Below are 12,546 nucleotides of genomic sequence, written 5' to 3'. Positions count from 1 at the left end.
TGCATTTTTAAATTCACTTCTCTTCTCATATGGACTCGCCTGCCAGTGAACCACATTGTGGATAAAAGAGAAAGATATTTTCAAAGATTCAGGACAAAAAAGCAAAAGCTCACCTCACAGAGAAATATAATCTAACAAAGATGAAAAAAGTTAAGGCAGGCAAGATCAAAGTGATTTATTTTTTAACATCAAACTTTTAAGCATGCTGGTTCTTGTGATTCATTTTACAGTTTTGATATTTTTGCAGAGCGGCCTCCTTTGTGTGAGCTCAGTGTTTTACCCTTTTTTCTTTGCGTAAAGGGCCCTGATGGTTTTTTATTATAATTGGAACAGGCAGTTTCATTTCAGCCCCACAGGGGGTGAACTCATCCAATTTCTCTCAAGAAAAACACCAGGTAATTCAAAAAAGTGTCTGCATTGTTTCAGAGGATTCTCTGACAGTCATTAAATGTAATAGTTTTCTACACATGCATTATATTAGAGTGTTAATACGCTGGGGACATGAACGGGTAGACATTGCTTCTTTCTATTTACACATTTAAAAGTGTTTCTAAATTGAGAGGCCACTTGACGACAGGTCTAATTACCATCAATGCAGAAGAGAATAAAATGATGAGTCACTTGATACATGATGACACATGGGTTTTGTTCTCATGTATGATTCCTTCTGCATGTTTGTGGTTATAAATCTATGCACGTGACGATTTGAAGGTGTGTGCATCAGTGCATTTGGGTTTAAAGGTTTGGTGTGCTCGTGTGTGTTCTCTCTCCTAAAAATAAAATGAATAAATGAAGCCAGTTTTTAGTGCCTGCAGCATGTGGATCTCTTCACTCTGAGTGAGAAAGTCTGTCTTTAATTGAGCCTCCATGAAAAACCTTCTCTCCCTGTGCATGGAAATGCTCGTGGGCATCAGCCTGCACCGTGACCTAATGACTAAAGTATAATCCTGTGACTTTGAACCTCTTTCAACTTTGATCACTTCCAGTGTAAGACTATGTATAGGGCTGTGTGGATGTATGGGCCTATATTTGGTACATGTTTAAAAAGCAGTATGCCCTGCAGCAGGAGGCCTTTATCTCGTGTCTATAGTGAGATAAAAAGGATTGCATGACACTTTTATCTCGTGTTTCATCTATTCTTACCTCTGTGTCTTTTTCATTTGGACAAGATAAGAAAAAAATATTTTGGCCCTGATAGTAGCTAATGTTATCAGATATTGTTTAGGTTAATGCACATGCGACAGTGTTTGCCAAAGCGCTTACATTTAACTGTAGGGTGGCCAGATGTTTAAGATGATATTTAAATGACTACAAAAGGAAAATGTGAAATTAGACAGATGGCAGCAGGTGAGGAGATGAAGCTGCTGGCATCATTTTTAGCGTGCACATCAACTAATAAGTAAAAAGAAAGAGCTTGAGTCACAGGAAGTGAAATAAATGTCATGTTTAGTTGACAATAATTCTCAATGCAAGATGCATTTTGTAGCTGTTCTTGAGCTTTCAGTGGTCGCCCCTCAAATCTCCATCAAATAATATTTTAAAACGACAAAATACTCGGTACTGTTAAAAGAATCCCTTATCAAACATTACCCAAGAAATCAAAATGTAATTGACTATCAATCCTTTGTAGTGTTATGATGTCATGTGCTTTCTATGCTGACAAGTTTTTCAACTTATATCGTAATTATCATTCAGAGCCTTTTATTTTTTAGTATTCTCATAGTCCATTGAGTTTGTGTCAATTACTTTCTGTCTCATATTCTTTTGTTTACCGTAGATGTGTGAAGTTTGTCTGTCGTGACTCATTGTATGAATGTGCAAAATGTAATGTCACAATGCTGACTGGGAACCCCAGAAAGATTAGCTTCAAGCTTATTCTGAAGCTAATGGCAAACAGTCAGCAGATGTCTGATTTGTTAGCAAACTCTGCATAGCAAACATGTGAATTTAAGTTCCAGATCAATGTAATTTCCTCTCATCCATTCTAATCTGCATTAATGATGCTATATTGTATTACAGATTCACCAACACACCGTTTGTCTACAAGAGAGCAACCACTCTAATGAATTTGAACAAATAATGATCTTAACAGAAGAGATCTTGTTGTAACTGTAAAGTTGTCTATAATATTTCCTGAAGAAAATACAAGGCAATTAATGTCATTTTCATTTATTAGCATTACCTACAGAGTCTGAAGTTAGAGCACAGCAGGTCAGCTGTTAATGTAATTCGTCTTCAGGCAAACACAAGGTTTCCAATTAGACCTGTAAACTACATGAACATGAACTCCATTTAAAAATGAGTTTTTCATTGAAGGGTGTTTCTCCATTAATTCTAATTTGTTAAGGAATCACATTATTCTTCCCGGAAAATCTTAAAGATTAAAGATGTATTATAATTCAATGGATTGTTCTGCAATCAGTGTAACTGGTTTTGCATTAAAAAACAAATGGGGACTTTGACATTGTTATCGAATCTTATCGGTTGGACGTGAGTATAAAACATATTTCACACCAGTAGTTGATCCTGAGAAGAGCTTTCCATCATGTTTGTTACATGAAGTGAAACATACATGTAGTGCCATTAATCACCATCACTTCTTTAGAAGCATGTAATCCATCTACTGAAGCTAGCCAAAGGGACACTTCTTTAACTAATGACTGTGAACAAGACGGTTCCAGTTGGCTTTTCTCGCTCTTTCATCATCTGCATGCTTCTCGTTTGTTTGCTGAATTCACCGGCTAAACGGCTCGTGTCGTGTCAAACAGCAGCTGCATGCTTCAGAGGAGCTTTTCAAAGTAGAACATTTGCCATCTCTTCAGCATATATAGGAGGCGGTATCAGGAGTCGATTCCAGCAAGGCCAGTGCCATTTTTTAAAGCATTAGCGGCGCTGTCTGAAGCGAGGCATGCTGTAGATTATAACATATGACTGCCTATCTTTCCCCTATGGGTCTTTTATGATATACTGTATGTGTCAACATTCTTTATGAGCGTACAAAAACTCTCACAAACACTGAGGTTGTTCGACTGGGTCTGGAAATGCTCTCTGTTGTGAAAAAACAGATCTTGAAACTGAAGTGCGACTGAGTGAGGAATCTTCAATAAGTGAGCAGGAAGTCGGGGTCATTGAGTATGCATCAATTTTCAGAAAAAACATTTTATTTTCTTGCAGTGAGACGAACCTAAAAGGACACATGACTCACACAAACGCTGGGAGTCTCTCTGTTTCTCATTTATGTGCAAATACACTGATGGTTCAACATTTCCACCCTAAATGATCAAAAAGAAAGAAAAGCCTGAGCCAGTTAGGAGTGATAAGAAGCCTTCCATCTGGCTCTCACAAAAGGTGCCAGCTGAGAGCAATAGTCTGCTCCACCGACATTAGAAGCATTGTTGTGATAAAAGAGGCTCTTGAATGCAGGCTCATCAGAGAAAATGTTTTGTTAACCCTTTCTGCCCACACAAACACAGACATGGAGGTGCTATTACACAAGGGAAAAATTCTTAAAACATACAACGCATATAATTTGTGTTTAGCCTTGTGTGACCAGATGTCCCCACATGCATTATAAAACAACTTTAGAGGTTGAGTACGATGTTTGATTTCACTCGTACTGACAGAACTCAATACATTCAAATAGACACATTAAAAGCAAACTTCAGCTCTCCAGAGTATTTCCTCTGCTGACAGTCAGCTGGAAGGATCCACATCAGTTTTTCTTCCTCGCAGCTTTTTTATTCCACTGTGTCCCCCGCTTTCTCTTCCCCTCTCAAAGGAGGAAGGATTACAGCAGCATCGCTCAAACCATGTCTCCTCTGAAATCCATCTATCAACTCGCTCCCTGAGTAATAATTCTGTATTCCTCCACAGTGGGAAGATCAAATATTTGTTACTGCTCACTGAAATACGTTCAAAGGTTTTTAGCAAGATGCACAATCCTCTGAGGATTTTCTTATTTTCCCCCTTCTTAAGCCAATTATATTACATCAGATCACGAGCATTCATTTTCCATTTACAGAGGATAAGCTGATTGTAGTGGGACTCCCCATGAACACACAGAAACACACTCACACTATAGACACACTTCACCAGATACAGTATAATTCAAATCTAACTAAATCACACCCACACTTAAACCTCTACATCTAGAAAGCACGTTTTCATGCAACAAAACCCCCGTCGCTGATTATTTATTACTGCAATCTTCATTATACTACCTCCTTAACCTTTATTTTTGGTCTCCTTCTTCTTCCTCAGGTGTGAGAGGACACGACTGGTGATACTTATTCCCAGCATGCCACTGGCACAGCAGAGTTTCAGGGCCATTGTGCCCACAACAAGCTGGATCCTGGCTTTGGCTGTGTTTCTTACTCTACAGGTAAAAATTGTTCCGACAGATTACTCTTGTCTATTTTTTTTGGTCCCAGGGCTTCTTAGACATTTTCATTATTTACCTCCAATCTGCTATTTTTGGCTGCTCTGTTAATCACTTGACTCTGGGCACAACTCCACTCACAATCTCGGCCAGTTTGAGTACAGACATGTTTATTTGGACTACATGGACCGGCATGTTTTTTTTAGAAATGTTTTTGATTTTCAAAAATTCTGTCATACATTAAAACCCTGCACCAAGCACAGAGTGGAAATATTTCATTCACTAAGCTCCAATGGTCAGTGTTACTTGATCTTTCAAAATGTGCACTTAAGAAAGTCTAAAGTAAGAAAGGGAAAAGGATGTTGTAAAAAAACAGGGTCCTAAATTATAATCAGCTTCATCACACAGACAGAGGCTACATCTGCATGTCCCAAAAAGTTATTTCTGATGAGCTGCAGAGACATGGAATAAAGAAACTAAAGTACACTGTAGAGCTAAGTTATCTTGGTAATAATATATGATTTGAAAAAAGTAGGATTAAACTGTTATTTTATACTGTCTTGTTCGTCTTGTTCGTCTTCTAAGCTTGTACACCTGTTCTCATGTCTGTGCTTCTCACTTGACATTACAAAACTAAAAAGGAATGAAAATTCTTGGAAATGTTGTTAAAAAAAAGAAAGAAAAAAAAGCTAGAGGCAGAGTTTCTCCAAAAATGTCACAAACAAATGCAGAATATTTGTCTGTAAATTCTTACACGCATGAGTTCATGATATCAAGAAATCCAAGTGTTATTAGATCTGCACGGGCTATTTATGGTTTCAATGCTATGATAAGACATCTGATAATTCGGAGAAATGGTCTCATAAATAGGTCTCCGTTTTTTTTTTTTTTATAGTACACTATAATGGCTTTAATTGTTTAGATATTAACAAACTTCATCTATAAGATAACGATGCTTTGTATCCCATGATGTCTGCCTGTATTTTCCAATTCTCCAAAATGTGTCCTCATAAAGGCACTTTCTTTTCCCTATGTTTGAAATTCTCTGAACTTTCCAACAGATAAAGTAAATCTGAAAATACTTCACAGTTTTAATATTTTGAGCAAATATCCATCATTTTACTGTGAAAATGGCTGCGTCTGTTTCTCAGCCAGTGAGAAAATCCTTCATTTACAGTACATGTAAGTGTCAACCCTCTGGGTTCCTTACAGAAGCTTCACTTCATCATCCTGTAAACACAAGATATAAAGCACAAAAGCAGCTGGAAACCCTCAAACCCTTCTTTTCTGTATTTCATATTTCATGTGTATCTCCAGGGTGCCATTCACGCTGCTCCGTCAGGAGACAACAAGCTGGTTCGTACCACCAGAGTGAGGAGACAGACCCTAGGGGGAGATCAGCCACCCTCAGCCAACCAGACACTGCGGGAGCAACCCTTGGTATTCAACCACGTCTACAACATCAATGTTCCCTTGGAGTCTCTGTGCTCTGTGGACCTGGACGCCTCTGCACCACCTGACCCAGGTGATGGTGAGGTTTTCTAATCGATCATGTGTTTGGATTTAAACTCACTGTAGCCTTCTTGTCTGCTGTCCTGGAGGCACCTTTTGTTCACATAAAGACACACCATATTGCTGATTTCAGATTCTCGTGGGGAGTTAGGCTCCAGACCGTCCATGGAGGGTCCAATAGATCCAGCCAGCTCAACAGAATACACTGAGCAGACGCTGGATGCTGACAGCCAGGTGAATGTTTTTTATTTATTATTTCTTTTTACATAGTTTGTTTTAATTTAATTGGAAATCAAGCATGGTGTCATGATTTGTTCTGTTTAGTTTAGTTTTTCACAGTTTAGATGTTTTTTATCTTTTAGGTCTCATTCTTCCCTGGTGTTTCCCTCTATGTTCTAGTGTTTCTTAATTTTTCATTCTACAATGTCCTCAGTGTTTCTTGTCTTGTGTTCATTCCTTCCTCTGTGTGTTTCCCTCCAGTGTGATTGCCCTCATTATCTTCACCTGTGTCATTAGTCTCACCTGTGTTTGATTACCCCATGTCTATTTAGTCTCTGGCCGTATCCGAATTGCCAAGTACATACTCAATCTTTCAGTAGGCAGTAGGCAGTAGGCAGTAAGCAGTAAGCAGTAGGCAGTAGGCAGTAGGTGCTATCCGTGCTATCCGTGCTGCATACTGTTAGTACCTACTATTCAGTATGCACACACAGTAGGCAGATATTTGTTCCTACTTTGTCTGATTCATTCAGTATGGAAGTGACGTCATTTACGTTTCCAGAACCGGCCGCATTCACCCGTTTTTTTTTTTTTGTTTAGCTTTATTCAAGAAGAGTAATGCTCATATACAGTCAGGTAAACAAAAAACAATATTACAATGTAAATCAAGTAAAAGGCAGATTAAATAACTAAATCACATACAGTACATAAAGGAAAGAACAAATGAAAGACAGTAATATACAGAATATAAAGTAAAAATAAACAAATAAAGACGCACTTAAATAGTGAAATCATTATTTAAACAGAGGGGGAAAGGTTTTATAATAATGCAGATATTTGTTATATTTTCTGTTGTTAATTAAAAGTAGTGATTTCAGTCGGGACTCTAAACTCTAGATTAAAAATTGATTAATTTAATCCACGCTCGTTTGTTTTGATTTGGAGGCGCACGTAACGTGCCGATTTACGTTTAATTTCGCACAGCATTGTGGGTGGTAAAATACAATTCATTTCCTGAAAGCACGAATCCGATCCATACTGCATGAAACCCGGAAGTTAGTATCCATACTGTAATGTTCAGTATGAACAAAAAATGCATACTGAATGACCACGAAAGTTCAGTATACTGAAACTCCATACTGAATAGTACTTACTGCCTACTGAACTGTGACAATTCGGAAAGGGCCTCTGTGTTTCTTGCCCTCTGGGTCAGTTCATTGTCGTTTGTCAGTTGTCAGTTGACCAGTGGCTCCTTGTTTTCTCGTGTTGGATTTTGATAGGAAGTTTTTGTTGTGGACTTTTGATCTTTATTTTAAATAAATAATTTTTGTTAGCTTCTCCACTTGGGTCCAGTTCCTTGTTCTTTACCCGAACTTGACACATGGTGGGTGATTAAGATTTAAGGATCAACAAAGTGAGATGTAAAGAGCCTTACTGAGTGATTTATGCAGATTGCCTTCTGTGGTAAGGAAAACAGAAAACATCTGTTTAATCACACACAGACATTTACGCTGATATTTATAGTGACAAGTTGTTTTATGGAGAATTAATTGAAGTGATACTGGGCTCTGACATAGTAAAATCTCACATTTCATCCATCGCAGAGAGTTGTGGTTACTAAGAGTAAAAGTTTTAACAATGGATTTTTAAGATGGAAGAGCTTACAGTACTAAAACACAGAGTGTTGTACACCCAACCTTGCACAACAACTTAATGGCAAACATTGTTTTACATACTAATCAAAACATTAACAACAAACTAACAAGACTCCAGTACACTCTACTGCTCTTTCTGCACTCCACCATGTACAGCTGACATTTCAATAGTCATTAAATAAATGTTTTCTTAGCTTTTGATGATTTCTGTAAAACTGCAACTTTACAAATAGAATACCAATAAGTCAATACAGACAACTTAGCATGTGCTTACAAAAGGCAACTAGCAAGTCATGTCAAACAGAAGCATATTAATGTTTCTTTTATGTATTTTCTCATTTCAACAGTTTTATAATAATCTAAATGTAACTTACAAACAAATAAACTCCAAGGCAGAAATGTAGAAGATAACATTCAGTAGCAACACAAATCCTCTGTCTCTGTCCTCCTGACTGTTTCACTACAGCATGTGAATGACTAAAAAAGTGGATGGCAGCAAACAACATGAACTAACTCAGGCAATTTTAATGGTTTTTAAAGGTCAAATATGTAAGATATTTACTAAATCAAATTATAGATGACCTGGTAAACAGCAAACCAACAGGTGTCGCAGCAAACTGGTTCAGGTTCCAGCGAGTGTATGGACTTTAGGGAGGAGGGGGCTCGGGGAGACAGCTCTCTTTAATGTTTTGAATTTGGACTGCAGTACCCATCTTAAACGTTAGGCGTCAGAGTTACATATTGCGCCTTTAAGACACCCAAAACAGTTTTAACTTACAACATTATAAATAACTGACTTCCCATTAAAGTCGGCACAACTCCATGTTGCCTCTCTATGATAAGTAAGTTCAAACAGTCACACAGGCTCACCTGCATTTCCTGCTGCTGGAGAGAGTTGGAGAATGCAGCAGTAGGGAGGTTAAGAGGTTTCTCTAAGTTTTTAATACTTTCCATTACACCATGAAAACTGCACATGGCCTCTCATGTCCCTGAGAACCAAAGTTGTTGTGTTTTAACTGGCACTTTGTTTTTGGTTACAGGCCTACTTAGTGTTTGATTCTTAAAAGAAAGGTTTTGGGTGAACATTTTTAATATAAATGATTCTAATGAAGTAAATTAACGCAGATCAATATTCTTAACTAACCTTTTATTTCTCTACAGATGACTTTCACTCACCGCATCAACATCCCAAAAGCTGCATGCGGCTGTCCGACTTCAACCACAATCCAGCAGCTCGCCATCAGAGTGGAGATGCTGGAGAGAGAGGTTTCCATGCTTAGAGCTCAGTGTGGATCTGGATGCTGTGGGGAGAGTTCAGCCATGGGTGAGTTAACGTTAAAGAATGACAACGACGCATAAGGATGAAGCTGGAGGATGTTGTTTTCTATTTAAATAAGCGCTTTTACCTGCAACATTTGCACAAACAGCCCCGTGTCATAAACTATTAGGCTTCTGAAAGCAATATAAAAAAAAGAGCAGCAAGAAAAATCATCTAAACAGGCTGTCTCATATGTGTCAAAAAAAAAAGAAAAAAATAGAGGACTAAAGGTAAAACAGGCAGGAAAAACTGTTTATAGCATGAATGAAGAGGAGACAGACGGCAGCAGAATATTGATGCTGCAGGGCGACTTTTTTCTGCTGCTCTGTCTCGGTCTAAAGAGTGTGGAGAAACCTTTGGTACTGCTAAAAATGTGTGTTCACTATTCAGGAGATGCTGCCATCAAATATGAGGGTACAAAAAAAAAAGACTGGAGTTATAGGAGAAATTAGGACAATTTAGGCTACGGATGTGCTCCATTGACACCATCATCCCGTTCAAATATTTTCTGAGAATGCTCCATCTCTACAGAGTGAGTATGGTTATCTCTAGCCATCATGATCTGAATCAGGATGAGGGAGAAAAGCTCAGCTCAGGAGAACAGAAGCTAGATGAAAATGCACAAAACGAGACCAGGGTAATAAGAGCCCGACACTTTTTGATTTTTGTGTGACTGATGGGACGCACACCGCCCAAATAATGATTTTTTTGGAGCTGCAATGAAAACAGACATTTCTATTTGGACCATATTTCCACAAATATGGAAACATACTTAAACAGATCATTGCTTTAACAAATAACTATTAAACTATAAACTATTCCCATGACGACCAAAACCTGCTGTTCAAACTCATTCACATTGGTAGCAGTCAGCGCAGTGATTATTGTTAAAAATGCAATCAAAGCTCTACTAGATAAAACTACATGATGACACCATTTTAAAATGGAGCCATCAATTAGATTTTTTGTAATTATGTACTATAAAATGCTGTATTTCAAAAATAGTAGTAGTACTAAAAATATCTCATGAACCAACGTGTACGTTTTTGCTATTTTTTCACATCAGCAATGTGTAAAGTAAAACAACAGTTTGCCTTTCAAGCATAGAGAATGATCTGGTTTTTTTTAGCAACATTATGTCCTTACTATTACTTTATTCAATGTATTTTCTTTCAAAGGTCGTTTAGACTTTGTCCCAGGCTGCAGCGGCCATGGCAGCTTCAGCTTCGACCTGTGTGGCTGCATCTGTGAGGAAGGTTGGGGTGGCAAAAACTGCTCCGAGCCTCGCTGTCCAGACGACTGCTCCGGCCAGGGGGTGTGCGTGGAAGGCGAGTGCGTGTGTGACCGTGACTTTGGAGGCGATAACTGCTCAGAGCCACGCTGCCCTTCAGACTGCTCGGGCCGCGGGTTGTGTATCGACGGGGAGTGTGTGTGCGAGGAGTCCTTCACCGGGGAAGACTGCATGGTTGGGAGGTGTCTCAATGACTGCTCGGACCAGGGGCTGTGCATCAACGGGACCTGCCAGTGCCGGCCCGGGTATGTGGGAGAGGACTGCTCGCTCGTCTACTGTGCCAACAACTGCAGCAAGAAGGGCGTCTGTAAGGATGGGTTCTGTGTCTGCCAGGATGGCTTTGCTGGAGACGACTGTAACTCTGGTAGGTTATTACTTTTTATCTTTCACATCAGTTCCACCATGTCGAAAAAAAAAAATTAAGTAGTTTGTCCCACATTTATTTATTTTTTCGGAATCATAAACTCAGATCCTGTTTTCCTTTCTAAAAGAGAGTCTGGCAAGTTACTTTTTTCCATTTATACTAAACCATGTCTGATAATGGCAAAGTACAAAAATGATAACAGGAGTTAGTGTAGTGTGTTTATTAATACATTTAATTGAAAATGTGATTTTCCTACGACTTGATTCACTGAGTTCTCCAACCTGCAAGTTGATTTTTAACACCTGCTGTCACTGTGACCAAGATCAAGTTACTCAGAGCAGAAATCCAGCTTAAACAGCTTTCAGAATGACACACAGTGACCTGCACACGGTTTTATAAGAGTTCTCTGGCCGGAGCAGGTTTTCTTTTGAAATTAGAACTGCCACATTAGATGGAGTGCCTCCATTGCAGAGATTGATTTACTGGAATAGGGGCACATTTTCTGTTCACCAAGTGCTGGCACTGCTTCAGATTACAGTTCAGTGAGTATCTTATAGATTCTTATAAAGTCAACTTGATCTTTCTTTTAATGGTGTAGTTACAGAGAAAACCAATTTGTGGCTCTTGATAAAAAAACATTAATAAACAGTAACATATTTACGCTTAATTTACTCCGAAAGCTAAAAAAAACTAACCTTGGATTCCCTAGAATCAAGATTGATTTAAAGAGCATCCTAAACTCAGTTAACCGTGTAACAATTGATGTGGCAGACCCTGATCCTATCAGACCAAACTTCTGTTAGGTGGGCGGCCAGACTACCCCCTGCCACAATTAATCCAACAGGAAACTGAATTTCTCACTTGTAAGAAGACTCAATTCCTGGCCAATCATGTCTTGCAAAATACAGACATCACTTTCTATCCAACTTACACGGCATGACACTTACACGGTTAATACATTGATTATAGTCCAAACCAAAAATTCAGACATTAAGCTTACTGCACCCCCCCCCCCCCCCCCCTCCTTTCCCAGGGAAAGTTTGCAGACAGATAAAAGATACAGCTGAAGGTTTCATTTTTTTATCACACATTTAAAAAGAAAATGGGAAGTTCTTCAAATAACCAGCCAGTTTAGTATCTAACTCTTGATGCTCCTGAAGTAACGTTCCTTTTTGAGTCGTACAGAACAAGTGGACTGATCTAAATTGTTGCATAGGTTTATAAATGCAAAGTTTTTATCTCTCTTTCCGCTGTAACAGTTAGCTTTCAGCCCCATCATTCTTTAGTGTACGTGCGGCCCTGAAAAACAATCCCCCTCTGGGTTTCAAATGCAGGTGGCGGGGGCATGTGACTCACTGGACAGCAGAAGGTGTAACAGCATTCATTTGTCAAAAGTCACATTCACCAAGCACGTGGGGTGGGTAGGTGGGGTGCTGTCACATTAGCTACAGCTGAGACAGCCGTGCTTGCCTTTGTTCAGATTCAGCTCTCTGTACCAAAATATCAGAACCTCCTCTGCCATTTGAGGCAGCTGTCAACAAAGTGAAAGATGAGGACAGGCAGAAGAGAGTGAGCAAAAGAGAGACAGGGAAGAAAAATGATTTTACAAAGGCCTATCCCCCCTTGCTAACCTCTCTTTTAATATCTAGTGAGGGTGTCCGAATTGCTTATTTCTTTGCAATTAGAGGACAAAATAGCCAATACTTTTAGGGGATAGTTTGCTGAATACAAAACGAAGCTGTTCAATTACCAGAGACCTGTAGGGTGACAGGATTAAGTGCTTCATGTTATCAAACACTGAAGAAGACTGCT

General features: G+C 38.9%; 1 protein-coding gene across 3 annotated transcripts in view; it reads left to right on the top strand.

Annotated features, from left to right (window-relative positions):
- The window catches only part of tnr (tenascin R (restrictin, janusin)), a 166,090-nt gene that overhangs the window by 89,175 nt on the left and 64,369 nt on the right, over positions 1-12,546 (top strand). For all 3 annotated transcript variants that reach the window (XM_061044662.1, XM_061044663.1, XM_061044664.1), the window contains exons 4-8: positions 4,261-4,381; positions 5,696-5,909; positions 6,024-6,124; positions 8,923-9,085; positions 10,258-10,734. In XM_061044662.1, the coding sequence (XP_060900645.1) occupies positions 4,298-4,381; positions 5,696-5,909; positions 6,024-6,124; positions 8,923-9,085; positions 10,258-10,734 (1,039 nt within the window). In that variant the 5' untranslated portion in view covers positions 4,261-4,297. The remainder of the gene's footprint in view (positions 1-4,260; positions 4,382-5,695; positions 5,910-6,023; positions 6,125-8,922; positions 9,086-10,257; positions 10,735-12,546) is intronic.

The sequence above is a fragment of the Labrus mixtus genome, chromosome 8 (assembly GCF_963584025.1).
Source record: "Labrus mixtus chromosome 8, fLabMix1.1, whole genome shotgun sequence".
Lineage (NCBI taxonomy): Eukaryota > Metazoa > Chordata > Actinopteri > Labriformes > Labridae > Labrus > Labrus mixtus.
Note: the sequence above shows the minus strand (reverse complement) of the source record. Positions and strands in the feature narration are given on the sequence as shown.